This window comes from Caenorhabditis elegans, chromosome I (genome assembly GCF_000002985.6).
Source record: "Caenorhabditis elegans chromosome I".
Taxonomy (NCBI): Eukaryota; Metazoa; Nematoda; class Chromadorea; order Rhabditida; family Rhabditidae; genus Caenorhabditis; species Caenorhabditis elegans.
The window spans coordinates 14,520,000-14,547,297 of record NC_003279.8 but is presented as its reverse complement, the minus strand read 5'-3'; the positions used below and the strand labels follow the sequence as shown (position 1 = coordinate 14,547,297).

The window sequence follows — 27,298 nt, the reverse complement described above, 5'->3', positions numbered from 1 at the left end:
TAGATTTTCTGAATTCAGCGTATATGAATTACCCATTTTCAACAAATTTTGATAACTTTTTATTTTTGCCCATTTTGATTTTTTGCCATAAAACTTTTTTGGGCAAAAAATAATTGTCCTGAAAATGTTCAAAACTACTATATTCTAAAAAAGGGCAATTTTTTAGTGTTTTGAAGGAATTTTGAGTCCTCTAATTTCAAAATTGCCCGTTTTAGAGACGTTTCAAAATTGTGAATTTTTGCCACTTTTTTGTCATTTTTGCCACTTTTTAATAGTTTTTGACGGGTTTTACCTAGTTTTCATGAATTCTCCATATATGAATTACCCGTTTTCAACAAATTTAGACAACTTTTTATTTTTGCCCATTTTGATTTTTTGGCCATCTGTACTTTTTTTAGGCAAAACAATTTTTTTTTTCTAAAATTGCAATTTTCAAATATTCGAACTCGTTTATTAAATAGATGTTTTAATTAAAAACTTTCAGAGAAGTTATATATATATATATATATATCTTTTCAGTTGTGACTATCAAATTGACAAGCAGATGCAATATAGAGAAACCAGTGTGAGATGGGCGGTGAAGTATAATGCTGTGTTGGAGTTTTTAGAAAAATGAACAATTTCAACAAAAAAAAAAAGAAAAACAATTAGGAAAATGCGTGTCTAGAAATGAGTAATTGGAACTGTAAGGAATTGATCCAAATTTGCGTTTGTCGCCTGCTGTTGCTCGATTTCCATGTGTTTCCACTCGCCACCTTCTCCCGTCTTCAGTGAGAATGACCATTGACCGTCCGAGTCGGCGGTGACGGGTCCCGTGTGCGGCATACGGAGTTCACATTGCTTTTCGAATTTTAGACCTGCAAGAAATTTGATCTACATAGTTTGGTGGAAAATGGACTAAAAAAATTTAATGTCTAGGTGAGACCTGAAAGTATGTAGTTTGTAGTTACAACCTTGACTACAAACTACATAATTTTAGTGCTTTAAGATTATGTAGTTTGTAGTCTGTGTACATCACTATGCCGCGCTCCAGTTTGACCTTTTGCCGGAATAGAAAATTTTAGGCAAATCGAAAAGTCGGCAATTTGCTGAAAGTTAAAACTTCTGGCAAATTGGCAAATTGCCGGAATTATAGTTTCCGGTAAATCGGCAAATTGGCAATTTGCTGAAAATGAAAATATTCTGGAAAATAGGCAAATAGGCAAATTGCCGGAATCAAAAGTTTCCGGCGAATCGGAAGTCCGACAATTTGCCAGAATTGAAAACTTCCGATCTGAAAGTATGTAGTTTGTAGTTACAACCTTGACTACAAACTACACAATTTTAGAGCTTTAAGATTATGTAGTTTATAGTCTGCACATCATCATGCCGAGCTCCAATTTGACAATTTGCCGGAATTGAAAATTTTCAAAAATGAAAATATTCCGGCAAATCGACAATGTGCCGGAATCAAAAATTTCCGGCAAATCGGCAAATTGCCGGGATTGTAGTTTCCGGCAAATCGAGAATCCGTCAATTTGCCAGAAATGAAAATTTCCGGCAAATCGGCAATTTGCTAAAAATAAAAATTTCCGGCAAATCGGCAAATTGCCGGGATTGTAGTTTCCGGCAAATCGAGAATCCGTCAATTTGCCAGAAATGAAAATTTCCGGCAAATCGGCAATTTGCTAAAAATAAAAATTTCCGGCAAATCGGCAAATTGCCGGGATTGTAGTTTCCGGCAAATCGAGAATCCGTCAATTTGCCAGAAATGAAAATTTCCGGCAAATCGGCAATTTGCTAAAAATAAAAATTTCCGGCAAATCGGCAAATTGCCGGGATTGTAGTTTCCGGCAAATCGAGAATCCGTCAATTTGCCAGAAATGAAAATTTCCGGCAAATCGGCAATTTGCTAAAAATAAAAATTTCCGGCAAATCGGCAAATTGCCGGGATTGTAGTTTCCGGCAAATCGAGAATCCGTCAATTTGCCAGAAATGAAAATTTCCGGCAAATCGGCAATTTGCTAAAAATAAAAATTTCCGGCAAATCGGCCATCCGTCGTTTTGCCGGAATTGAAAATTTCCAGCAAATCGGCAATTTGCCGAAAATGAACATTTCCGGCAAATCGGTAATTTGCTGGAATTGAAAATTTCCTACAGATCGGCAAATCGGCAGCTTTCCAAAAATGAAAATACTCCTGCAAATCGGCAAATCGGCAAAATGCCGGAATTGAAAATAGTCCGACAAATCGACAATTTGCTGAAACTAAACATTTCCGGCAAATCGGCAAAACGGCAACTTTCCAAAAATAAAAATACTCCTGCAAATCGACAAATTGCCAGAATTGAGCATTTCCGTCAAATTGAATTTTTTTTTCCCGAAATTTCATAAATTCCCTCCAAAATCTAACCTTGCGGACCACACATGACCAACGGTGATAGAAGTGTCTCTCCTTTTGATCTATCAATCGGTGATGAATCTCCTTCTCGACACACTTTCACATATATCTCATGTTCTTGTCCTTCTGTAATTGCACCCGCCGGTATCCGTAACTCGACATTTGACTTTTCACATCGAATAACTCCACCGAGGGATCCAATTAGTGCGGTGCTCTCCTCCACTACTGTCGGCTCTTCTTCTTCCGACTTTTGACCGTTTTCGTTCTCATCTAGGCGGGGAGTTGGTGATTTTGAGGCTCTGGAAGTAGATTCACATAAACACGTGGTGTCAGAGGAGTGTCCCATTTTGGCTTGATCTACGGAGATCTACAAAAAACGCGGGAGAAGAGACGCAGTGAGTTCTCAACTGATTTCGCATGGCTAAGAGCGTGCTGACGCCACATGTTTTGGGCAAAAAATTCCCCATTTTTTGTAGATCAAACCGTAATGGGACTACACTTTGTCAGTTGAGAGTCTCCTCGGCATCGAAGAGGCAGCTTACTCTGGCGCATTTCGCGTTTTTGCTTGCGCATTTTGTGGATTTCTCCGAAATTCAGAAATTACGTGGAAAATAGGCTAGAATTCTAAAATTATAGTCCAGGCTTCTTTTGAAAATTATCTTCAGGATGAAGAAGATGATCGCAAAGGTGGGTGACTTGAAATATACAAGAAAAATATGATTTCTTCAGAGAAACACCATTTTTACCGTTGATTTTTTTTAAATATCCCTACTCCTCCTTCAGTTTTTGACCAAGTTTTCTCTTTTAATGGTTTTTTGTTTTATTTTGTGCTGATAAACAAATATTAAGTTCGAAATCTGCGAAAAAATTCGTTGTTTCAACGCTAAAAAACGACAAAGTTTATTTTTCAACTGTAAGGCTGCGCCAAGTTGTCAGCAAGTGCGCCCCAGCCCAATTCGACGCCGAGGAGACGGTGTCTCCATTGAATTACACGTGTTTAAAATTTTAAAGGCGAAAAAGTGTAGAGAGCGTAGATCAGCGGACAGAGGATGCAGAAGATTAGTGTAGATCACAAAAAAATCAAGAATTCAATTTTCTATCAATTTTTTTGCTCCTTCAAAACTCACATTGAAGACCCTGTTGGAACATTGGAGACAGTCAACGAGATACTCGCATTCGCCGGTGAAGCACTTCCATTAGTCCTCGCTGGAACCACTGGAGGTGTCTGATTTTCTGCGCCTCGTGCATCCATTGCTCCATCGTTATTCCACTTGTTCCGTATATAGCTCTGTGTATATGGACTAGAGTTCCCTGAGTTCACTGGCGGGGGTCTTGGTGGTGGGGCAGTCTGTTGTTGGCCTTGGCCTGCTGTCCGAGAAGCTCCAGAGGATGATGACGTCATACTGGACGGTGTCAGTGGGTGGTAACGGCCGTTAGGAACCGGATTGGAATTTGATGGCTGAACTGAAATTCATAGAGGGTTTTGGAGAATTACTTCAAAAACCTGGCTTACCGTTTGAAAAGTCAAAGTTGCTCGGAGTAGTATTATCCAGACGATGTTGCATGTTGGATGGGGAGAGCTGGAATGGGAAAAGAGTTAGATGACTATGTCAAAGCCTAGGTGGAGTAAAGGCCTACGCTAAGGCCTGACAGGTAAGCCAAAACATAGGCCCAAGTAGGATAGAGGGCGCCGAACTTGTTCGGTGAAGCACAGGGAAACTACTAGGATCTTTATAAGAGAATCGAAGTTTTTAAAGCTTGAAGCTCAAATTCAAGTCTGAGCCTAAGCTTAAGCCTAACCCTCTTAAAAAGTTACAAGAAGGTTTTTCCTTGCGCTTGGAGCGCAAAAGAAAAGAATATGAGCTATTTAGACTTAGGGTGCCCAACTGGAATAAAATAGTGGAAATCCTTATGACACACCGGCGGTATGGCGCGGCTTAAGCCTAAATAGCCACTTTTATCAAAATACATTTGAGCTCGTCTTGCGTTTTACTTTGACTTCTCAGGCAACTCAAAAGTAATCTGTGGACATTTTTCAGTAATCTAAATGAAAACTATAGATTACTGAGAAACTTGGAGATTTCGTAATATTTGGGGGAAGCGAGCAACCTTTGGGGATATTTTTTCTTAGTAAAGTTATAGAATGCCAATATTCAAATTCCTATCTCATGGGAAGAAAAGTTCAAATTCTGTACCTGCGTATATTTTTTATAACTCCGTTCTTTCCACAAGAAAGGCCTTCTTCCCATGAGACAGGAATTCAAATATCGGCAGCATTCATAGGTACAGAATTCGAACCTTTCTTTACATGAGATAGGAATTTTATATCGATCAAATTAACCCTCCAGTAAAGTGGGACCTTTGATGAATATAATCACTCTGATGATGTCCAATTCCGATGATTAATCAGTGGCGAGCTAACGCTCGCCTCTGACGCCAAGCCTAAGCCAAAGCATAAGCTTAAGCCTAAGCCTAAGCCCAAGCCTGAGTCTAAGCTCCAGCTTTTTGAAAATTCTACAATCAAAGCACAACACAACACCTCGGATCTCTGTCGGTTGACTCGTTCCTCACGAAGTTTCGCTTCTTCTCGTAACCTGGCATTCGCTATCTCGTTAGCCAGACGGGCATCCTGATAGAGTGAGTCATCGTCCAGAAGCTGAAAGATACACAACGGAGTTACAACATATAGAAAATGAAAAAAAAACCAAGATCTAGGCTGAACCATTTTGAAAATTATTTTTTATGGAGTCGTACCTATGCTGAATAAGAGACAATGTAGAGTAGTGAAACACAGTGAAAGTGTCAAAATAGACTCCGCCTGAATGGCTTGGCTTGCAATAATTAAGCCAAGTCCTGCGGAAAGAGCATAATCCTAACCCTAGCACCAATCCGGGGGGACTAAGGCTAAGTCTCAGGACGTACGCCTAAGCCATAGCTGAAGCTTAACCTAGGCCTAAGCCTAATCCATAGCTGAAGCCTACGCCCAAGCCTAAGCCTACACCTATGCCTAACCCTAAGCCTAAGCTTAAACCTAAGCCATAACTGAAGCCTAAGCCCAAGCCTAGTCGCAAGCCTAAGCCGCAGTCTATTTTCTAATCATACATTATATTACCTGCTTAACATGATAATATCCATGTGGAGTTGTAGTCCGTGACGCTGATTCATCCCTAGTCGGAGTTAAAAGTGGCCGTGGAGGATTTGACGAGGAAGCTGTTGTAACAAACGTGGATAATGTTGACTGAGAATTCGAAGATTGCCTATTCCGATTCCCACCAAAATCCTGGCCAAGCTGATGATGTTGAGGTCTTGGCATAGTTGAGTACTCGCGCATTTCACTCGGTAGATCACCGGGGGTTTGTAATGGGGAAGAATCCCATTTCTTCTCCCCCCCTTTCCTCGGTAGACTATCCTGATAATCCACGTACTCACTCTTCAACGAATCCACATCACCATCCCACTTTGGCAGTGGGAATAGAAGAACATCTTCCAATGGAAGATTCGGTGGAAACTCGGGCATCCAGAGACGACGTTGTTGAAGGTGTCCGATGAGTTCTCGAAGAGCATCGAACCATCCCGTCTCGTGAGTTGCATCGATTGTTGCCGAGAGCAGATGGGAGTGATGTTTTTTGATTTGGTTTCCGTTTTCAGCAAGTTTTCTGTAAAATTAATATTGGAAATTTTGAATTTTTTAATATTCTGTTTTTCTAAAAAATAAAAAACTGCACGTGGTGTCAGGCAGTCTCATTGCGGTTTGATCTACGAAAAATGCGGGAATATTTTTCCAGAAAAATTGTGACGTCAGCACGCTCTTAAACATGCGAAACGAGATGAGATGTCTGCGTCTCTTTTCCCGCATTTTTCGAAGGTCAAAACGAAATGAGACTTTCTGACTCCACGTGAAACTGTCCAAACTACTACTTTTGTTAGAAAAAAGGGCTTATAATTTTTCAGTAATAAAATTTGAGCCAGAAGTGGGCGGAGCCAAAAATTGAGATTTTTTTAAGCAAAAATGTCTGAAACAATTTTGTTCGGACATTTCTGTGTTTTCCCCAAATTTCAGACTACTACTTTTTTTCAAAAAAAAAAAGGGTTTATCGTTTTTTTTTTTGGTATTAAAATTTGAACCAGAAGTGGGCGGAGCCAAATATTGAGATTTTTTTTGGACAAAAATGCTTGAAATAATATTTTTCAAACATTTATATTTTTCTAAAAATTGGAAAACTGTCCAAACTTCTACGTTTGTCAAAAAAATTTGACTTATCGGTTTTTATAGTAATAAAAATTGTCAACACAACACAGAAGTGGGCGGAGCCAAATATTGTAAATTTTTTAAACAATTTTTTACTAAAAGTGAAAAACTGCCCAATCTATTACTTTTACCACAAGAAAAGTGGGCTTACCGTTGTTTTTTTTTTCAACTGTTTAAAAGGTTACTATTTTAGTCTTAATATTTGAGTCAGAAGTGGGCGGAGCCAAAATTTTTGAATTTTTTAAAACGATTTTCTAAAAATAAAAAGCTGCTGCCCAAACTACTAATTTTGCCTCTAAAAAAGTGGGTCTACCGTTTTTTTTTATTCCAATTGATTATAAAATTATAAAATACAATTTTAGTCTTAAAATTTGAGTCAGAAGTGGGCGGAGCCGATTTTTTAGAAGAAAATCCATTTAGTCCCCTTTTTGGGGGCTAAAGCTTTGCCAGAATTTGAATTCTTTTTTCATTTTGAAATTTTTTTCTGACCAAAACATAGTGTCAAAAAAAACTTCAACTCACCTTGAGGACAAATGTGGTGCGTTGCACTTTTTCCGAATCTCTCGAATCTTGGATCTTCCGTCAACATCCAGAAACACGACAATCGGCGCATATTGTGCCAGCTGAAGACGTTCAACAGACTCGATACTTATATCAAGTACACAGTGCTTCATAGATGCAATCACATGATCCACAGAACTCAGTCGGATCACACCACCATCAGATTCTGGAGATCCAAATCTGGCGGAGAATTGGGTGAGCAATTGGTGACGGGCTATGTCGGCTAGCGGACCGAATAGGACTACGGGTCTATGGAACGATGGGGTGTTGAGGGCCACTCGTTCGTAGGCCGGGAGTGGTAGATTCAGTTCTGTTGGATCACAAATCATATTCTTCGGAAGTGACTTTGTCCTTCTTGACTCAAATTTCCGTCTTAACAGTGTCCCACTTCCACCGCTCTTTGCCTGCTTTGCCTCGACATATACCCTCCATTCCTTTGCAATTTGCTCGGCGGTCGCTTGATTCGGAATCACACCTTTCACAGGTTCTCCCTTATTTTCACTGGATGAGTAGACCCTTGCAGCTTGCCAAAGACCAACTGTCCCACCGAATAATGTATCCGTCACGTGGAATATGTCACCTTCATTGATACTCAGCTCCAGTGGACTTGCCTTATCTCGTTTTTCGCGCGAAAAATGAGATCGAATGTAAAAGTTGTCGCCGAGCTGGTTGGCTCGGACATGTTCAAAATCTTGCCGGGCATGTTCCAGTCTCAGTGAGACCCGATCGTCGAGGCCTAGAAGCAGTTGTACGGCGGACTCTCGTGTCACTCCCCGCATATTCCGCCCGTTCACCTCCAAAATTCGATCTCCACAACTGACACCGTGAAGGGAGGCTGGTGAGTCGGCTGCAACCGCTGACACGAAAATGCCCACTTCGTTACCACCAATTACACGTACTCCGACACTTCCGCCGACCTGAAATTGAAGGGATGTATAATGTGTAATTAGATATGTCTTATTTTGGAAGCTCATGCTCACATGTGGTGTCATTGCAGTTTGATCTAAAAAAATGCGGGAAAATTTTTCTAGAACAAATTGTGACGTCAGCACGCTCAACAGATGAGGTGTATGTGTCTCAACTCCCGCATTTTTTGTAGATCAAACCGTAATAATACATTCTGACTCCACGTAAGCTGCATAAATTGACAGCACGTTTTGCCCAATTTTTCTGTGCAATTTTTGGCCACAAAACTGACTATTAAACATTTTAAGAATTTTTCAGGGTGAGAAAACATTCTCGAAGCTTTTTTTTTTGGAAAAAAGTCGGAAAATTTTGGATAAAATTTTAAAAATCAATTTTCCAAATAAAGTGTTTTCTAACAGGGGCGGCAAATCAGCAAATTGCCGGAATTCAAAATTTCCGGCAAATTGGCAAATTGCAGGAATTTATAATTTGCGGCAAATCGGTAAATTAGCAATTTGCCGAAAATTAAAGTTTCCGGCAAATCGGCAAATTGCCAAAAATGAAAATTTCCGGAAAGTTGGCAAACTGGCGGGATTTATAATTTTCGGCAATTGGCAAATTAGCAATTTGCCGAAAATGATAATTTGCGGCAAATCGGCACATTGCCGGAATTTAAAATTTCCGGCAAATCGGCAAGCCGGCAATTTGCAGAAAATGAAAATTTCTGGCAAATCTGCAACTTGCCGAAAATGAAATTTTCCGGTAAATCGACACTTTTCTGAAAATGAAAATTTCCGGCAAATTGTCGACATGGAAATTTCCGGCAAATCGGCAAATTGCCGGAGTTGACGTTTCCGGCAAATCGGAAAATCAGCAGTTTGCCAATTTACCAAACTTGCCGGAAAAAACGGCAGTTGCCGAAAATTTTCGGCAAATTTGTTGTTATTTTTTCTGGAAATTTCAAAATTTCAATTTTAATAGGCAAATTGCTGGAATTTAAATTTCCGACAAACAGGCAATTTTCAAAAAATGAACATTTCTAGAAAATCAGCAAATTGCCGGAATTGATAAATTCCGGCAAATCGGCAAACCGACAATTTGCCGGAAAAAAAATTTCCGGCAAATCGGCAATTTCCGCCCACCCCAGCTACTTCAATGTCATTTAAAAACTGCAAAAAAACCAATTTTTTGGGAAAAAAATCCCCCATTTTTTTATAGATCAAACTACCTATAATACCCCCCCCCCCCCCCCCCCCCCACGTACCTTCCGAAACATGATATTTGCTACTCCGTTTGCATCAATCGACCGTGATGGCTGACGCGTGTAACAGTCGTAATCTTGAGTTGTGATCTGGGAAGATGCCATTCCATTAAAGTTGGATAATTGAGAGTTTGCCGGGGAGCTAACACGCCGTTCCACACTTCCATCCGACCGATGACGTGGCGAATTCACATATTCATGGGAGTTTCTGGAATATAGCGGGTTGATCGAAAACCTATTACTAGATTTTTGAAAAAAAAAACCACTTAATGTCAAGGTGTCCCATTGCGGTTTGATCTACAAAAAATGTGACGTCAGCACGTTAATCAGTTGAGAACTCTGTGTGTGTCTTTTCCCGCATTTTTTGTAGATCTACGTAGATCAAACCAAAATTGGACATTCTGACACCAAAAGCGGTTCTAGACTAATATTTTATGTTTTATATACAAAAAATATGCAAACTAGGATATATACCTCTGAGTAATCGGCATATGTGGAAGCATTGGACTTGGCGAGTGCCTCGGCGTTGCAGCAACACTTCCAACTCTCTCGTAAACTGTATTCTGTGATGGCCACCGAGATGTACCCCGTCGAACATCTCTTTGAATAACTAGGCACAGCTTGTCACGAGATCTCTCCAACCATTTGTTAACTTCTTCCAAAGAGGCACCTTCCAAACTTTGTCCGTTGATCCTTAACACTGAATCTCCTTCCTTCAATCCTGGATCCTTCTCAGCTAGTTTTGGATTTCGAATCTCTTTTATATAGAATTTGCATCCGACAACTATCCCGAAATCATCCTTTTTTCGAGACTTTGACAGTGTAAACTTGAGGGTTCTCTGCTCGTATTCTAACATTGGAACTGCAACTCGTCGCTTCACTATCTGGAAAATTTTTAATAAAGAAGATGTTTTTAATAGAAAAATCAAATTTCAACTGACCATATCAATGTGATCCTTATTCTTGATAATATCGACGGCACTACTGTACTCAATGTTCTCGAATGACACTTGATTCGCGGACAGTATCCTATCATTTACTCTGTAAAAAAAATGGAACTTGGTACGTAGAAATTAGAAGTAAACTAATAATAACAACCGATTTTGAATAGTTTGTCGGATTTTTGGGTCGGTTGTTTTATCTACAGTGTATTATTTTCTACACTTCTACGACTTTAAAGGTGGAGTATCGAAATTTGAGATTTTGCTTTTTTAGACCCAAAATGTTCCAAAACTATCAAATTTCGTAATGAGATGTTTTGAAAATTTCCAAAAAAAAAGTTATGACCGCTCAAAGTTTTGGAAAAAATGGCATATTTTAGCTAAAATCTCGAATTTTGGCAACTTACTTTTCAGTGTCGCAGCGGTTGGAAAAAAAAAATTTTTATTGTGACACTGAAAAGTTGCCAAAATTTGAGATTTTAGCTAAAAATATACCATTAATCCCAAAACGTTGATCGGCCATAACTTCTTTTTTTTTTGAGAAATTTTCAGAACGTCTCATTACGACGAAATTTGGTAGTTTGGAACATTTTGGGTCCAAAAAGCAAGTTTCGGTACTCCACCTTTAAAGGAGGGCGCGTTTATTCGGAATGGTCTCGCCACGCGCCATCCATTGAATTTTGAAGCGCGTGGCAAGATCATTTCTAATAAATGCACCCTCCTTTAAAGTCGTAGAAGTGTACAAAAAACACACACTGTAACAAAATGTTGTAATTTTTTGAACAACCGTTTTTATTAAATTTGCTGAGTTTGAAAATGGCGTTTCAGTAGCAGTGAATTAAAAAAAACATTTTTTCAAAATTTTCCACTTTTAGACGTAAAAATTACACTGGCTTGCTTTCTCTGTTCAAAACACACAACTCACTGGAGAAGTCCCCAAGCTGGTCCGTTCGGCACGACGTCTGATATAACAACGACTGGATCTCCTGATGTGAAGTGTGGATTGTCACGACCACCTGATATCGCGATGCCGAACCCGAGATTTGCGGCCTGGAAACGATATGATTTATAGATTGGAAGATGGGGGGGGGGGGGGGGATAAATAAGAATAAAGATAAAACACACTGAAATTTTGAGAAATTTAGGTTCAGACCATGCAACTTTCCAGAGGATATTGTGATTGGCATGTGGGTGCTATAGGACTTAATTCACAAGTTCAGTGGATGTTTAAATTAACTCTATACTTATAGATGCACATGGAGTCAGAATGTCTTATTTCGGTTTGATCTTCAAAAAATGCGGGGGTGGTTGAGACGCAGACATTTCATATGATTTTGCATGTTTAAGGCCGTGTTGACGTCACACTTTTTCTGAAAAAATATTCCCGCATTTTTTGTAGATCAAACTTTTGTAGATGTAATGAGACAGCCTGACACCAGGTGTAGATGTGCTAGTTTATCCCTCCTCCAAATTTGAAAAAAAAACGTGAAAAACATGTATTATCTATATTTATTAAGTTAACTTTCCAGAAATTCGTGAAATATATATGAGCAATGCATTAATTTCTACAGTAGTCGCAATCTTAAATGGGATTTACCTCGAAAACGGCTCAATTTTTTTTTAAATGATGCATTGTAAAACTGTTCTACAGAAAGTTCTCTATTCAATGACACTACAGTACTCATTGTACAGTAGAGCGCACTTTCATGGACGTAGCTTTTGCCGACTCGTGAGCTAAATAAAATTATTCCAATAGGAATGTTCTATTAAAATGTATGACTGCAATACTTATATTCAAAAAAATAATTTTTAGATGATATTTTTTAGATAATACAATTGTGGTTAATTGAAACAAAAAGAGCCTATATACTTTTTGTAAGTAAGTATGCAATTATTGCAAAAATGGAGATTTTGCGAAAATGGAAAAAACATATTATCTTGGTTTAAAAACTCCAGAGGCAAAACTAAACTAGTAGCGTCTATAACAAAAAAAAAACGTTGTTCAATACTATTAGAGGATGGGTGACTAATAGTCACTGACTAATATTTACCATAAGGTATATACTAATAATGATGATATGACAAGTACTTGTAAGAAACTTTACTAGAAACTTCAAACGCAAAAAGTATACGGCTTAAATCAAAAACCTTAATCATCTATTCTAAAAAAAACATGTGTGTGGGGGTATATACAGAACACTTTAGCCTTTAGCCATGAAGTCTATCCGGTTTAAAAAGGGAACACACAAGAGATGTGCGGAGACAAACACTCTTGCCAGCAGAGCTACATTTCCAAAAAGAGAGAGGGCGAGAGCAATAGTGATATGCAAAACTTGTGCTCTTTCTTCTTTGGGTCCACCAATTCCCTAGCAGCCAATTCATCGTTTTTCTCATAGTTTCATAAGCCATCCATTGTACTGGGGGTATGTTGCATTGGGAGAAGAAGAAGAAGAACACATTTTTCTTTACTACTAGTATTACTGGAAAGGAGAGGAAAACGTTTTTGAGAGGAGGAAATATTGGAAAATTTGCATTGTTGTGGGTAGACCACAGCCGCACTTTTGATAAATATTGATATTATATTTATTATATCAGCATCACTCTTTTCTCCCCTTTTTTCCCATAGATATCATGAGACAGAGCCGGATTTCCCGCGACCGGAAAAGTCAGGGTGGTGAAGCTTTTGGAAGTGCGGCTTGGGGAGGAGAGATTACGGGAAATAAAAAGGATTAAAAGATTATTTATCAGGAATTTTTAGAAATTTATAATTTTGATTTAGAACAATATTATGAGCCAAGGAAAGCTTACTGCTTAAATTTGAGAGTAATGAATTAAGTTACAACTTGCAAAGCAGGGGTGTGCGGCAAATCTCAAAATTTGCCGAGCTCGGCAAATTCGGCAAATCTACTTTTTTGAAATTTGCCGTGCTCGGCAAATTTGCCGCACACCCCTGTTGCAAAGCTCGATAAAGTAAAAATTGGTGCATGTATGTAGCTAACAAGGGAAGTATTTCAACTTAATCTTGTACTTCTGAATGAAACGCATGCCATTTGGAAGTAGGCCTTCTAAATAGGCCCCTACAAAAAAATTTAGCGACAGAGGAGCAGTTTGAACTGGAAAAAGTCGCTCTGAAAACGTTCCAGTGCATTTTTCCCCAACTTTCGAGGTCCGTAAAATGGCTCCAAATGTGAATTTTTGCAAAAAAAATTTAAATTTTTATGATTTGTATGCAAAATAATAATAAATAATCAAAGGCCGGCAAACAATCAGAATTTGTTTTGGTATTTTAAAAAGTTTTGAAAAAATCTGAAATTTTTTGATCCATGGCAAAAGTTTAGATTTTTTCGAAAATTAAAAAAAAACATTCGAAATGTTTTCCGGCTCGTAAGCATTCTAGAAATCATTGAAAAATCTTCAAAAATTCACATATGAAGCCGAAAAAAAATGCACCGAAAAGTTTTCAGAACGACGATTTTTTCCAGTTCAAAGTGCTCCTCTGCCGCTAAATATTTTGTAGGAGTATATTTAGAAAGTAAATTTCTAAATGACATAGATTTTATTCAGGAGTACGGGATTACGTTGAAATACTTCCCTTGTAAGTCCAAAAATTTCAGGAAAGTGTAGATTTTTGCAAAACAGGTGGCAGTTCATAGAGTTCCTAAGAATTTGAAGACACTTGATATAAATGCCCCTCTGAATTCAAGAAAAAGCAAAATCTACACACAAAACCTCTAGAAATCCGAAATTTCGACGGCTAAAAGGTGATAAATCACTATAAATCGATACGTGAGGAGAAAGAAGCTGAAGTTGTGTGAACGAATGGACGGAATGGTGGTCGTGATGAGTGAGAGTGATGTGTGTAGTAAGAATACTCTCTCTCTCTCTCTCTCTTTCTCCCGGGGACGGGAAGGATAAAGCTTGCACACGGGAGGAGAGAGAGAAGGTGGCAGCTGCTACTGGCCAATGGCCAACTCTTTCTCGATGTCCCATATCACAAAGATAGAGAGAACAGGAGAGAGATATTCAATGTCTTAATAATGTGACCAACCAACTCTCGAGGATTCTAGGAGCTATGGAGAGAAAGTACTAAGGGAGGAGTAGAAGGGCTTTTGAGATCAAGGAAATATTCTAGATACACACACGTGGTGCCAGGCTGTCTTATTACAATTTGATCTACGAAAAATGCGGGAATATTTTTCCAAAAAAATTGTGACGTCAGCACGCTCTTAACCATGCAAAATCAGATAATTAGGTCAAATGGCGATATGATCTTCTAGATACAATGAAAAGTTTCAACTAAAGTCCTTTACAGTTTTAGTGATCTACTAGGACAGATACTAGGTAAGTCTTAAAATCAACTAGGTTATTACATGATAAATTAGGTTATAAGGTACTTATTTACAATTTCAGAGGTCCCGTGGTGTCACAATGTCCCATTTCGGTTTGATCTCCGAGAATTGCGGGATTTTAGACGCAGGCTTCTAAACTGGATTCGCATGGTTAAGAGTGTGCTGAGGACAGCTTGGCACCCTAGTTTAGGAAATTATAATAAATTTTTAATTAAGCTCAGAATTTAGTAGATAATTTTTATGAAAATCCGAAATTTAACCGAGTTAGGGGAGTTTTTTTTAGAAACTCAACACATAATTCAAGTAAGGTATAAATAACAAAATTTTCGACTCACTATCAGAAAATAGTTCTTCTATGTACATATATTTGTAACTGTGCTAAATAGATAGGTTGACAGGTAATTGACATTCGACCTGTATCAAGTAACGAGTTTACCTGGAAATTTCTATACAGATTGCCTAAACGGAATGTATACCCCTATACCTATACACAATTGTCCCTTGCATACATGGACGATAAATCATTTATACCCGAGTAGGAGAAAAAAAATGGGAAACGGGTTTTGTTTATGGTCAGGGAGGAATTAGACAATGTTTAAAATATAAACAAAAAGAAACATACTCTGTGTAAGGAGACGGAGAGAAGTTGCCACGTGCATCCACTCGGGTTGTACATCTGGAATATAGGTGATTAGGTGATTTTTAGGTTTTAGAAAAAGATTTTTGAAATGAATATCGTAGGTACAGAGACGTTAGTATACTGGTCTGAAAGAGCAAGAAATTTCCTATTTTTTGGCTAGGACACTTTCTTGCTACTTAATTATAAACAATCAAAAATAGGTGATTTTTAGGTTTTAGAAAAACTGCACAGAAATTGCCGTAATTTTAGATTTAAAACAGTTAGTTTTGTTAATTATGTTGCAACTAAACCAAAGTATAGAAAAAGCATTTGCTAATTGTAAGCTTAACTTTTTAAACTGGTCAAAAGTTTTGGACCGCAGCTACTACATAGAAACCGTACCATTATTATCAATTTCCTAAAAAATCCAATTTTTTATATTAAGAAAACGACTACTTATTTTATAACGGTGAAACTAAAACCACAAACAGTATTTGCCTATACATACAAATTTTTAAATTGTTATTCCTGAAACTTATAAAATAATATGAAAATTCACTATAAGATGCAGAAAAACATTTTTGGCAACTGTTGTTCATGAATGTAAATTACCGCTAAACTTTGCCGAATCAAAAATGGTGAAAGACTAATTTTTCATAACTTCTTGGAAAATAATAAATCAACTATATAGATATAGCATTTGTTAGATACCAATTTAAAAAGTTTCTCTTTTTTGATCTACCCCAAATTATGAGTAATTTAAAACCATATATGTAATGCTATCAATTTTTCCTATAGGTGATAAATTACAGTACCCATACAGCCTAAGAATTCTAAAATCTATTGTAATTTTTCTCATAACTAGGCTACCAGTAGACATCAAAAGTCAAATAAGCGACACACGAGTTGAATAGAAACAAAAAGAGTCTTCTCTCTCTCTCTCTCTTCTAAGAAGGGCATGATATCAATGTCTGGTTAAAACTGGGAAAAGGGGGTCCCTCGGGAAGTTGTGTGGAAGAAGAAAGAAGAAGAAGAAGAGGCTCTTTTTCTTTTTCATACACACACATTTCTCATTTACACTATGTTGAAAAACGAGAAAAAAGTGGATGGGAGGAGAATGAGAAAAGTGTCTCTTTTATTTTTGACCTGACTCTCATATTATTAGACGTTTTGTTTCAGGGGTAGTAAACGCGTTTTGAATGGTTTTCTATCTTTTGGCATTAATTTTTCGCGGTTTTCAAAGAAAGTGTGAGCATGTTCAGTTTTTGCTAGTGGAACAAGCATCGCGACAAAAATGGACAAAATCGTTCAACTATGTAAAAACCTTAATTTAAAGTTGCTTTTAACCCTATACGTTATACCGTTAAAACATACATCTTAAAGGTGGAGTAGTGCCAGTGGGGAAGTTGTTAAAAACCAAAAGTCCCAAAATGATCTAATATCATAATAAAACTTTTCAAAAAATTTTTGAAAATTTTTTATTTATTGTCAAAAAGTGGTGACAATTACTGAGTTTTTGCCACTCATAATTTTGGAAGTCGACCAAAAAAAAATTGTTTTTCTACATTTTTAATTCTGTAATCTTGTTTTAATTATTCGTATTAAAACATTGTAGGGGTCGAAACATGCGGCATACCTTTGGACTTTTTTTCAAAAGCTCTGATTTTTCAAAGTTTTGGCAATATGCCAAAACTTAGGCCGGAAATTATGAAAAATCTAAAATTGTGTTATATTATGATATTTGGTCGTTTTGGATCATAATAAGTGTACTTAGACAATATCCCCACCTTTAAAACGTTATACCTTATTACGAAAAATATACTATGTATAGCCTTAACTTAACGTTACGTTTTAACTTTTTTTAAAAATATTACACGATACTTTATAACCTTTATTTTAAAAACTAACGTTATAATTCGTTACACATGTAAAAACGTTGTTTTAATATGATCGTTCAATTAAAATTTTAACGTTTTTTTAATATATGATACTATAACCTTAACCTTTTAATCTTGTTGATAACGTATAATTTATAACATTTGAAATCAGGCTAAATCTATATTATAGTGTGTAATAAAACGTTGTAACGTATAACAAAGGACATAGCGTTACAGTTAGTTATAGCTTTGATTTTGAAAACGTATCGAAATATTGTAGTGTGAAAGCTCAAATAAATTCTTAAAATTGTACGTGATGACGGTATAACAGCTACCTTATTTAAATACATTTATGACGTCACAACAGTATTAAAATACATGCTTACAGCGGTAACGTTCATTTTCTAAACTTTTTAATTTTCCGACACTACTTGAAAAACATCATTATATTGCTATATCCAACAAAAAAATTGTTAGAATTTGGTATAAAGCTTTAATTTTTTTTTTAGAAACAAACAAAAATACTAACCTCTTCCTCATCCTGATCGACAGGCTCATGTTCCTCCTCAATACAAGAAGACGTACTTGACATGGAGGTCTTGTACCATGATGGGTCCTCTGACATTCTGGAATATAAAAGTTGTTATATACAAAAAGAAAATAATCAAAAATCACAGGGTAAATAGAGGCTAATCGTATATACAAATAGAAGCGGAAAAAGCAATGAAGTTCAGTTTGTTTCTTATGCTTTTTGAAGACTGCGGTTTTTTTTTTAAATTTTGTTATAAAAATTAATATTTTAACTCAAAGAACAATTGAAAACGTTTTAAAGTTCAATTTCAACAGAAATAATAAGAATAACCAGAAAATTCTAATTTATAAGGACAAGTTTTCAATTTTTTAAAGTAACATCGAAAAAAACTGTATAGAAGTAGTAATTAGTATGAAAATTGAAACTTCTTATTGAGAAAAAGTTATAATAGGTCAACTTTTAAATTTAATAATAGTAAAAAAGCCCCGTTTAAAGCGGTTACATTATGAACAAATTAAATTTTAACAAACTCAAATAAAACAAGTTCTATTTAAGTAGTTATCACAGTACTTAAACAATTATAAATTCCAAAGAAATATTGATTTTATAGGAAAATCCTGAACTTTTCCCATACAAAACCCTGCAAAATCCAATAAACAACCTTGAAAAGTTGTTAGTTTAAACGGGGAAAATGTCGTCAAATGGTGTGTTATTCCATTCAATACATACGCATATATCGGGTACGCAGACATTGAATTTGACGACATATTGGTAGGCAGAAGGGTAGGAGAATGGGGAAAAGGGGTCATGTAAAGGAAATTGAATTTGGGATGCGTGGAATTTGGAGTAATTTTGGGGTTTTCTGGGGGGATGGGGAATTGAATTTTTGAATAGTATCGGAGTAATTAGAGATATGAGAGAAGAAAAATAGTAATTGTTTGGAAAATGTGTGTAGTCTTAAATTCAAATTCCATGCAATTGAGTTAGTCAAAAAAAGGAAGTGTATGAATGTTATCATACGTTATAATACATATATGTACATAAATTATATATACCGTACATTCCCTATTAGTATGGCCCCCCGTCAATCGACTTTGTCGGCTCATATTTCAACGGTTTAAAAATATTTTTGATACCTTCAAAAACCAAAGCATAACGATAGATTTGAAAAAAATTGTGTCGTTTGAATTTTGAATTTTTGAAATATGATCAAAGACAACCGAGATATAAACGTACTAAAAAGGGAATATATGGTAAAATTCCATGGTGTGTTATAGAATTCGGTATATATATAATTATATAGGTATATAGATATATAGAATTAAGTACCTATGTATATCGGTTCTAGTTAGCTATTTCTAATTAATAATTATTACAGTCTTGAACGAAAGTTTCAAAACTGTGAGGTATTAGACTTTGTCACTTTTATGCTTTTGTCAAACCAAAGTCAGATGGTTCAATAACCTATTTTCCCAAGACAGTGTATCATATAAGCTTGAAATACAGTCTAAAACATCGATTTCAGAACAAAAAATGGACAAGTCTTGTTTGGTGATTGGCACAAAACACTTCAGCTCAAAAACTCATAAACTGGAAAAAAGTTGATTAGTTTTTTTTTGCAGAATGTAATTTTTGAGCTTGCCGTTGTAGTTTAGAGGCTTATACACATTATTGGGGGATACGAAGCTAACCATTCAGTTTTTAGACATGGTGCATTGATCAACCAACTAAATCAGTTAATTAACTAGAAAAAGACATGTACGTTTTCTGAATAGACACATACATTGAACTACATATGCTTCAAATACGCCTAGCTGAGGAAACAACATGAACCTTTAAACTACAGTTCGTAGTACTTTTTTAAACCTGACCAATCAATCATTGAACATGGTGCATTGGTATATCAACTTTTCAAAAATGCATAACTAGACTAGTATCTATGTGTAATAGAAACGTAGATACTAGTCTATTAGTCTAAAAAATTTCAATTGCTAAGACTTGAGGATTATCAAAAGTTTAGTAGTGGTGTTCCAAAATTAGACAATTCTAGTTTAAAGGTACATACATATTCCTTTACAGTTAGAGTTATTTTACAGTTATTTTGTTTTTAGTTACAGTTAGAGTTTACAGTTTTCTTAATGCTTGCCTACATATCAATTTTTCTATATGTAATAGAAACATAGAAAAATTGATATGTTAGGCAAGCATTAAAAAACTGTAAACTCTAACTGTAACTAAAAATAAAATAACTGTAAAATAACTCTAACTGTAAAGGAATATGTATGTACCTTTAAACTAGAATTGTCTAATTTTGGAACACCACTACTAAACTTTTGATAATCATCAAGTCTTAGCAATTGAAATTTTTTTGAGAACATGGTGCATTGGTCTATCAACTGTAGAAGTCAATTAACTAGTATAATAGAAAAATCAATTTAGGTATGCTTAAAACAGGCCTAGCTTAGGAAACAACCTGCGCCTTTAAACTACAAACGGTCTAGTTTTGGAACTATTTGAATTGTATTCTGTTAGGCCGCCCAGCAAAAGGTGCGAAACTAGCCAAGTGCTCATAGGAGTTGATACACTAACCTAGTCTAGTTTTCTTGGCACTCTGCCAAACACATGTCATCCCCCCATCGGTTTGCACACAACGCGCGAGTCCATCCCCTCGCTGCTGCTGTTAGCCATTTGTCAAAATTTGATCGAACCGAATCGCCAAAAAAAGTGAATCGGTATTGGAAATCGGAGAAAGAGAGAGGGGAACGAGAAAATCGAGCAAAACAAACAGAGTCTTTATTTGAACATCACCTGCCCCCCCTCCACTGCTCAACTGTTTTTTTTCTAATTTCCACAGGCTTTTTCCGTGTCTTCTGCTCCTTGTAGCGCCGCTACTTGTGCTTTTACATTAGTATGTGGATTACTTGGCTGAAAATCTAGGCTTGACTGGATTCTGGAACACTTGGAGGAATTTTAGAAAATTTGAATTTTTAGCTGCTGGTCCAAAAAAAATTATGTATAAACTTAGAATTTATGCTGAGACCCAGGTTATAAAAAAAATTGATTTTTTTTGTAAAAAAACTGAAACTTCTTCGACATGTTGAACCCCCAGAAAAAATTTTTTGCTCGACAATTATAAGCTTAAAAAGTCACGGCAAAATTCTCGAAATTTAATGGAATTTGACAACACTTTTTGCTCATTTTTTATATAATACCTTATGTCTGTATAATTTAAAATAAAAGTAGTATAATAATAAAAACGCTGTAAAATTTAGAAAATTGCGAAAATTAGGCAAAGTTGTTAAGCCTAAGCCGAGGGGGTTAAGCCTAAGCCTAACAATAAGCCGAGGGCTAAGCCTAAGTCTAAGACCAGACTTTGCCCTAATCATGAACCAAAGCCAAAGCTATTGTCAAAACGTAGGCCTGAGCCAATGACCAGTACTAAGATTAAGCCTAAGCCGCAGCCTACATATAAGCCTAAGCCTAAGCCTAAGCCAAAGCCGAAGCTATTGCCAAAACGTAGGCCCGAGCCAGAGCCCAGTAATAAGCTCAAGCCTAAGCGTAGGCCTAGGCCCTGCCCATATTTTCCACGTGCCGGTACCCTTTAATGGTTTACTGGGTTAAATATTTACCTTTCATGGTTCACTGGTCACAATAACTATCTCAGATTTCTCCGTAAATAGTATATTTGTGCCTACAAACTACAATGGTGAGGCCTAGACACTATAATCTACACTTACATACCAGGGACCCTATTTTCAAAATTTCAACCTCCCCCGCCCCGCGGTAATTGCATTATTTGGAGATCAAATTGAGTGGTGGCCGAGTTTTTTTTTCGGCCATGTAACAGCAATATACAGAAGAAAAAAGAGGCTATTGTGCTGTCCACTTTTTTCATATATGTATAAAAAAATAAATAAATCTATTCAACGCGAGCCTCTGACTACTACTATAATAGAAATTGCACACCTTCTCCCTTTCCCCCTATTCATAAATAACTAAAACGTTGTATCAACAATGTATTTTCGAATGGAGAGGAGACACTTTCCTTCCTTTTTTGCATAAAAATTTGCTATATTAGCATAACCGGTTAGTTGCGAAACTTTTATTTTTTTGACTGAAAATCTCGGTTCTGAATTTTAAACTTTTTGGTAAATTCAGTGTGCGCCTTTAAAGCGTACGGTAGGAGCTATTACTATACTAACTTTAAAATCAGCGTATATTAATTGAAAATTTAAGTTTATTTTTATCTTAAAAATTGCAAATTTTTTCCAAAAAAAAAAATCAAAATTTTTGAAATCATCAATTCTTTCAAACTCAAAGGTGTTTTTTCGTATAACTATTTTAAAAGTACTTTTAGGTCCTGAAAACTGAAAATTTTGAAATTTCAAGCCGGAAAATGCCAATTTTGGGAAATGGTGCTTCGACTATACACAATGGAAATTGCACACGTTTGGTTAAAAACGCTGTAACTTTAAAATTAGATAACCTATGTGAATTCTATATAAATTTTCTGAAAGATGAAATTTCGGATATGTTATGAGTGCATTTTCAGAGAAAAAATTTATTCGCAAAAAAAAAAAAACTCAACGAAAAATTTTCCCAAAAAATCCCGGAATGTAGGAAACAATTTTTTCAAAATCTGAGCCATCAATAGTATAACCGGGAAAAAAATTGGTGGCCGAATTTTCTCCCAACTCGGCCACGTAGCAATAACCGACTTAAGCTGTAAACTACATAACAACAATATTCCAACAAAAAAGGGATAAATCCGAAAAGCGAAACATGGTGACTCGGTGGGGGGGAACTGTTGTTGAGAGATGTTTATCTCGAGGCGCGAGAGACGGGAAAACGGCCAGTTTTCTCACATTTTCAACACTTTTCCGCGCCCCGGAGACACTGACTGAGTGAGTGAGACCACTTATGCTACGTGTCAAGTGGCCCCTGGAGGGCAACTGATTCCTCTCAAAGACAACACTTTATTACGTATTCCACGTGGATTTTTTGGACTTTTTCGTTTTTTTTTGCCGAAACTAATCCACGGGGAATACATTTCCATTCTTCTCTCAGTTTTTTGACTTTCCCTGTCCCGAAGTTCATTTAGGTACACGGTTTTAAATCCATTACTGTGGGTGTATTGTACCGGAAAATCCCACCTTTCCATATAATTTGCCAACTTTTTTTTAATTAAAAAGACATTGGAAACTATATAACTTAGGCTTCTCATCATGTTTCCACTGGGCAAAAGCCTAAGCCTAAGCCTATGCCTAAGATTAAGCCTAACTCAAAGCCTAAGCCTAAGTCTGAAACTATGCATAAGCTTAAACCTAAGCCTAAGCCTAAGCCTAAGCGGAATCCATATCCGGTACAGTTTGACCTGTTTTGCAATTTAATTCAAGGGGTCATGGAAGTGGGATTATCTTGAAATTCCATCTCATCTTTAAAGATAAGATTCACAGTTGGAGGGAATGTTTAAAAATTTTACAATGTCTTCTTGTCTAGGCGGTAGGCAGGCATTGGTTCTTTGTCTGCCTTGCGCGCCTAAAAATTCACTTTTTCCACCAAATAAGTTCTGCAAAACTAGTTTCCCATTGAAAATTGTTTCCCTTTTATCAATAAACTGCGGGAATTTGGCTTATCAAGAACACCTACACCACTTTCCCCTCAAAAAAAAAAAAATGAATGTTTGGACAGTTGACTCAGTTAAATGGAATTTCTCTCCCAAGTATTTATATTATTCATTGCTGTAAGAATAGTTGCTCGTGGTGAATAATTGCAGTACCCATGCATTCCGGTCCTCATGCTCCTGTAGGTCAAAATCATCCGAAAGCCCACTTTTTCCTGCTGTTCCGTCCGTTTTTCCCCCTCTGCCTTCGAATATTTGAACAAGTTATTATCCGTCACACTCAGGCTTACAGCACTCTTGACAGATCAGCCGGGGGTCTCGCAATTGTTTCATGCCCGCGTTATTCACACAATTTCGGCAGGTTAGATGCCTTTTTTCGCTTTATTTATTATAAAAATTGAGTTTTTCAATAGAAAAAGGTATTTTTACCCTTTTTCTATTAAAAATTGTTACGGTTAGGGTTATATATAAGCTTATACTACAAATTGCACATCACGTTTAGCCTCAACCATGTATTTTTGTCTTTTTCATCAAAATTTCTCGTTTTTTCCTCTCGTGGAGAATTATGCAAGCTATTAGAAGACGGTGAAATGCAATTTCGATGCCTTTCTCTTTTTTCGGATGAAACATGAAGAATTCTTCGAAGAAACAAATCGATTTGCCCATAAAGAGATGATTCGGTCGATTAATTAGTGTTCGTTTTTTTGTCACGGTTACTTTGAGATGCTTTATTCGATTTTATAGTGATTTTCTCTTTTTTTTCGCTGAAAAAAACCTCAAAAACCTCTGAACCTCGAAATTTTAATATATTTTACTAGTTAATTACATTAAAAATTAATTAATTTTAATTTTAATGGTCGCGAGAGAGTGTGTGAATTTGCGAGACGCAGCGAAAGTGTTCACTTTTGCGTGTGAGTGTTTGCGGACTCGTGGAAATTTGTTCGAATTTTAAAAGGCGCCAATCTTGTTTTTCTCTGATTTTTACTGTTTAATATTGATTTTTCTTGAAATTTCCACTATTTTAAGCTAAATTTTGATGAAAAATCGATAATTTTCATGCCGAGCACCTGTTTTCCTTGAATTTTCTGCCTTTTTCGGTGAAAAATACATTTTGTGGGTTTATATATGTGTTCCGAGCTAGATTTTAGTGAAAAACTGCTTCAGCGTCTTTGAAATTTGATTTTTTAACTGGTTTTTCTTCGAATTTTCAGCTTTTGAATATATTTTCGGCTAATTCTCACTAAAAATCATTTGTCACATGCCATTTTTCTGAATTCCGGGCTTCTGAATTTGCTTTAAAATGCATTTTAATTGAAAATCGGTGATTTTCTCTTCCTGTGGTGCCGTTCTTCAAATTTCCAAGCATATTTTCTCAGAAATCAGTGATTTTCCGCTATTTTTGTGTGAAAATCCGAGATTTTCTAGTCCAAAATCGGTTTTCACTAGAAATTTCAAGATTTCATTGGATATTTTCCGCGTTCGTACGTTTTTCTCAGCTGGTTTTTACTGCTACTCAGTTTTCTCGAAATTTGTATGTCGACACGTGGTGTCAGGTTGTCCCATAACGGTTTGATCTACAAAAAATGCGGGAATTTTAACGCCGCAAACTTCTTAATTGATTTCGCATTGTTAAGAGTGTGCTGACGTCACACCACTTTTCTGTGGAAAAAACTCCCGCGTTTTTTAAAGATCAAGCTGTGATGGGACAGACAGCCTGACACCACGTGCTATAACGGGTTGATCTACAAAAAATGCGGGAATTTTTTACACAAAAAAATGTGACGTCAGCACGTTCTTAGCCATGCGAAATCAGTTGAGAAAAGTCTGCGTCTGAATTTGCCGCATTTTTTGTAGATCAAAACGTGTCTCATGTTTCCAGCCGGTTTTAAGTGAGAAATCGATGGTTTTCCTCGAATTTTCAGCTTTTAAAGGAGGAATAACGGTTCGGACAATTTTGAACGTATATACCTAAAATGGGCTGAAATGAACGATTTTTGTAATGAACTTCTCAAAAATGTTTAAATTTTTTCAAATTTTTTATGGCGGTTTAAAATTTCGAAAAAACTACACTGATTTTAGCTAAAATCTCGAATTTCGGCCACTTTTCTCTGTCACATCTGCGCGAAGTTGACTTTTTTTGGAATTATCATCCTTTATAGCATATATTGGTAGTTTATCTCACATGAGATCTCATTCAATTTCATCGATTAAGGTACATTTAAGACCGATAGGTAACCAACCTATCGGCTTTAAATGTGCCTTAATCGACGAAATTAAATGAGATAAACTACCAATATATGCGATAAAGGGTGATAACTCCAAAAAATTAAACTTCGAATGGATGTGACACGTGAAAAGTGGCCAAAATTCAAGATTTTAGCTAAAATTAGTTTAATTTTTTTTCGGAAATTTTGAACCGTCATAAAAAATTTTTGAAGATTTTTTTGAGAAGCTTAATCACGAAATTCGTTCAATTGAGCCCATTTTGGGACTAAACGTTCAAAATCGTCCGAACCGTTAGTCCTCCTTTGAAAGCTGGAAATTCGGGGAAAACCATCGATTTCTCACTTAAAACCGGCTCGGAACATGAGGCATACACTCAAAATAATAAAACTGAGTGGCGTGTACTGCAGAAAACCTCATAATTAGGCCCCGCCTTTTTGTCGTCCACTCACGGGGAAAAGGCAAAATTCGGGGACCAACCAATATCAGGCCGCCGACATCTCATGGGTTCCGCGCGCCGCTATGTTTAACTCGCAGCGGGCGGAGGCAGCTTGCCACACCCACAACGAGTTAAACATAGCGGCGCGCGGAACCCATGAGATGTCGGCGGCCTGATATTGGTTGGTCCCCGAATTTTGTCTTTTCCCCGTGAGTGGACGATAAAAAGGCGGGGGCTAATTATGAGGTTTTCTGCAGTACACGCCACGCAGTTTTATTATTTCGAGTGTACACGTTTTGATCTACAAAAAATGCGGGAATTCAGACGCAGACTTTTCTCAACTGATTTCTGGGTTTTTGCCTGAAAAATGACGTATATCGATCAATTTCACCACGTCAATAGAAATTCCAGAAATGCCACTCTTCACCTGACGGCATCTAGTTTTCGGAATCTCGCATACTATTCACATATATATATTTTATGAATAAATCGCATCGCATAAACCGTTTCTGTGTGATTCGTTTCCGATTACACCACCAACAGCAGCACCCGCCGACCGACCGACCGACGTCTCCACAATTTTTATGATTGTATGTATGTATGTATTATATGTTAGTGTCTAGTGTAGATGTATTTGTATCTTTCTCTTCTTCTTCTTCTACTTCTACACACTGCGGGATTTCCAAATTGGACATTTATTTGGGGGACGGTTTTCTCTGGGGTCTCTACACTCTCTGTTCGATCCGTTCGGGGGGTGTCTCGTCAATTAACAAGTTGCGAGACCATGTACCTGCTGACTTTCTGGACGATTTCATAATTTTTTTTCGATTTTTTTGGCATTTTTTATCAGAAAAATGTGTACTTAAGCCGTAAATCGACATAATTTTTAAAAGAGCCATTTTGGCATGTTGTTTCATTAAAATCTAATCACGAAATATAGAAATCGCAGAATCTAACCGAAAAACTTAATTTTACTTTAAAAAATTTTGCGAAGCAATTTAAATCTTTTACACGTGGTGTCAGACTGTCTCATTGCGGTTTGATCTATGAAAAATGCGGGAATATTTTTCCAGAAAATTGTGACGTCAGCACGCACTTAACCATGCGAAATCAGATTAGATGTCTGCGTCTCTTCTCCCGCATTTTTCGAAGATCAAAGCAAAATGAGACTTTCTGTGACTCCACGTGATTCTAATATTCTTTACCAAAAATATTTGTCACGGAATATAGAAAATGAGGTTTTCTAATTCAATATAGCTTTAATTCCAATTGAAAGGCTTTAGGAGGACATCTTGTCTGAAAATCGGGAGATTTCCCGCAATTTGCAACTTTCAGCTAGT

General features: G+C 36.6%; 1 protein-coding gene and 3 non-coding genes across 7 annotated transcripts; 2 read left to right on the top strand and 2 right to left on the bottom strand.

Annotated features, from left to right (window-relative positions):
- Positions 1 to 427: 427 nt before the first annotated feature.
- Positions 428 to 17,769, bottom strand: zoo-1 (Tight junction protein ZO-1; the record flags this gene model as incomplete). Of its 4 annotated transcripts, NM_001265447.4 has the most annotated exons (13): positions 428 to 857; positions 2,391 to 2,677; positions 3,506 to 3,842; positions 3,892 to 3,958; positions 4,918 to 5,034; positions 5,491 to 6,034; positions 7,150 to 8,105; positions 9,359 to 9,563; positions 9,830 to 10,239; positions 10,297 to 10,396; positions 11,222 to 11,346; positions 15,268 to 15,321; positions 17,671 to 17,769. In NM_001265447.4, 13 exons carry the CDS (start codon positions 17,764 to 17,766, stop codon positions 664 to 666), a joined length of 3,492 nt encoding a protein of 1,163 aa, NP_001252376.1. The 4 variants fall into 4 exon arrangements, with proteins under 4 accessions (NP_001252376.1, NP_001364648.1, NP_001252377.1 ...); NM_001377679.2 differs by lacking the exon at positions 4,918 to 5,034 and having other exon boundaries at positions 429 to 857; NM_001265448.4 differs by lacking the exon at positions 17,671 to 17,769 and having other exon boundaries at positions 444 to 857.
- On the bottom strand, positions 12,616 to 12,710 carry Y105E8A.38. Its single transcript, NR_050751.1, has one exon. It is a non-coding gene; the product is annotated as an Unclassified non-coding RNA Y105E8A.38 (non-coding RNA).
- Positions 12,616 to 12,710, top strand: Y105E8A.46. Its single transcript, NR_050752.1, has one exon. It is a non-coding gene; the product is annotated as an Unclassified non-coding RNA Y105E8A.46 (non-coding RNA).
- Positions 16,318 to 16,366, top strand: Y105E8A.40. Its single transcript, NR_050750.1, has one exon. It is a non-coding gene; the product is annotated as an Unclassified non-coding RNA Y105E8A.40 (non-coding RNA).
- Positions 17,770 to 27,298: the final 9,529 nt, after the last annotated feature.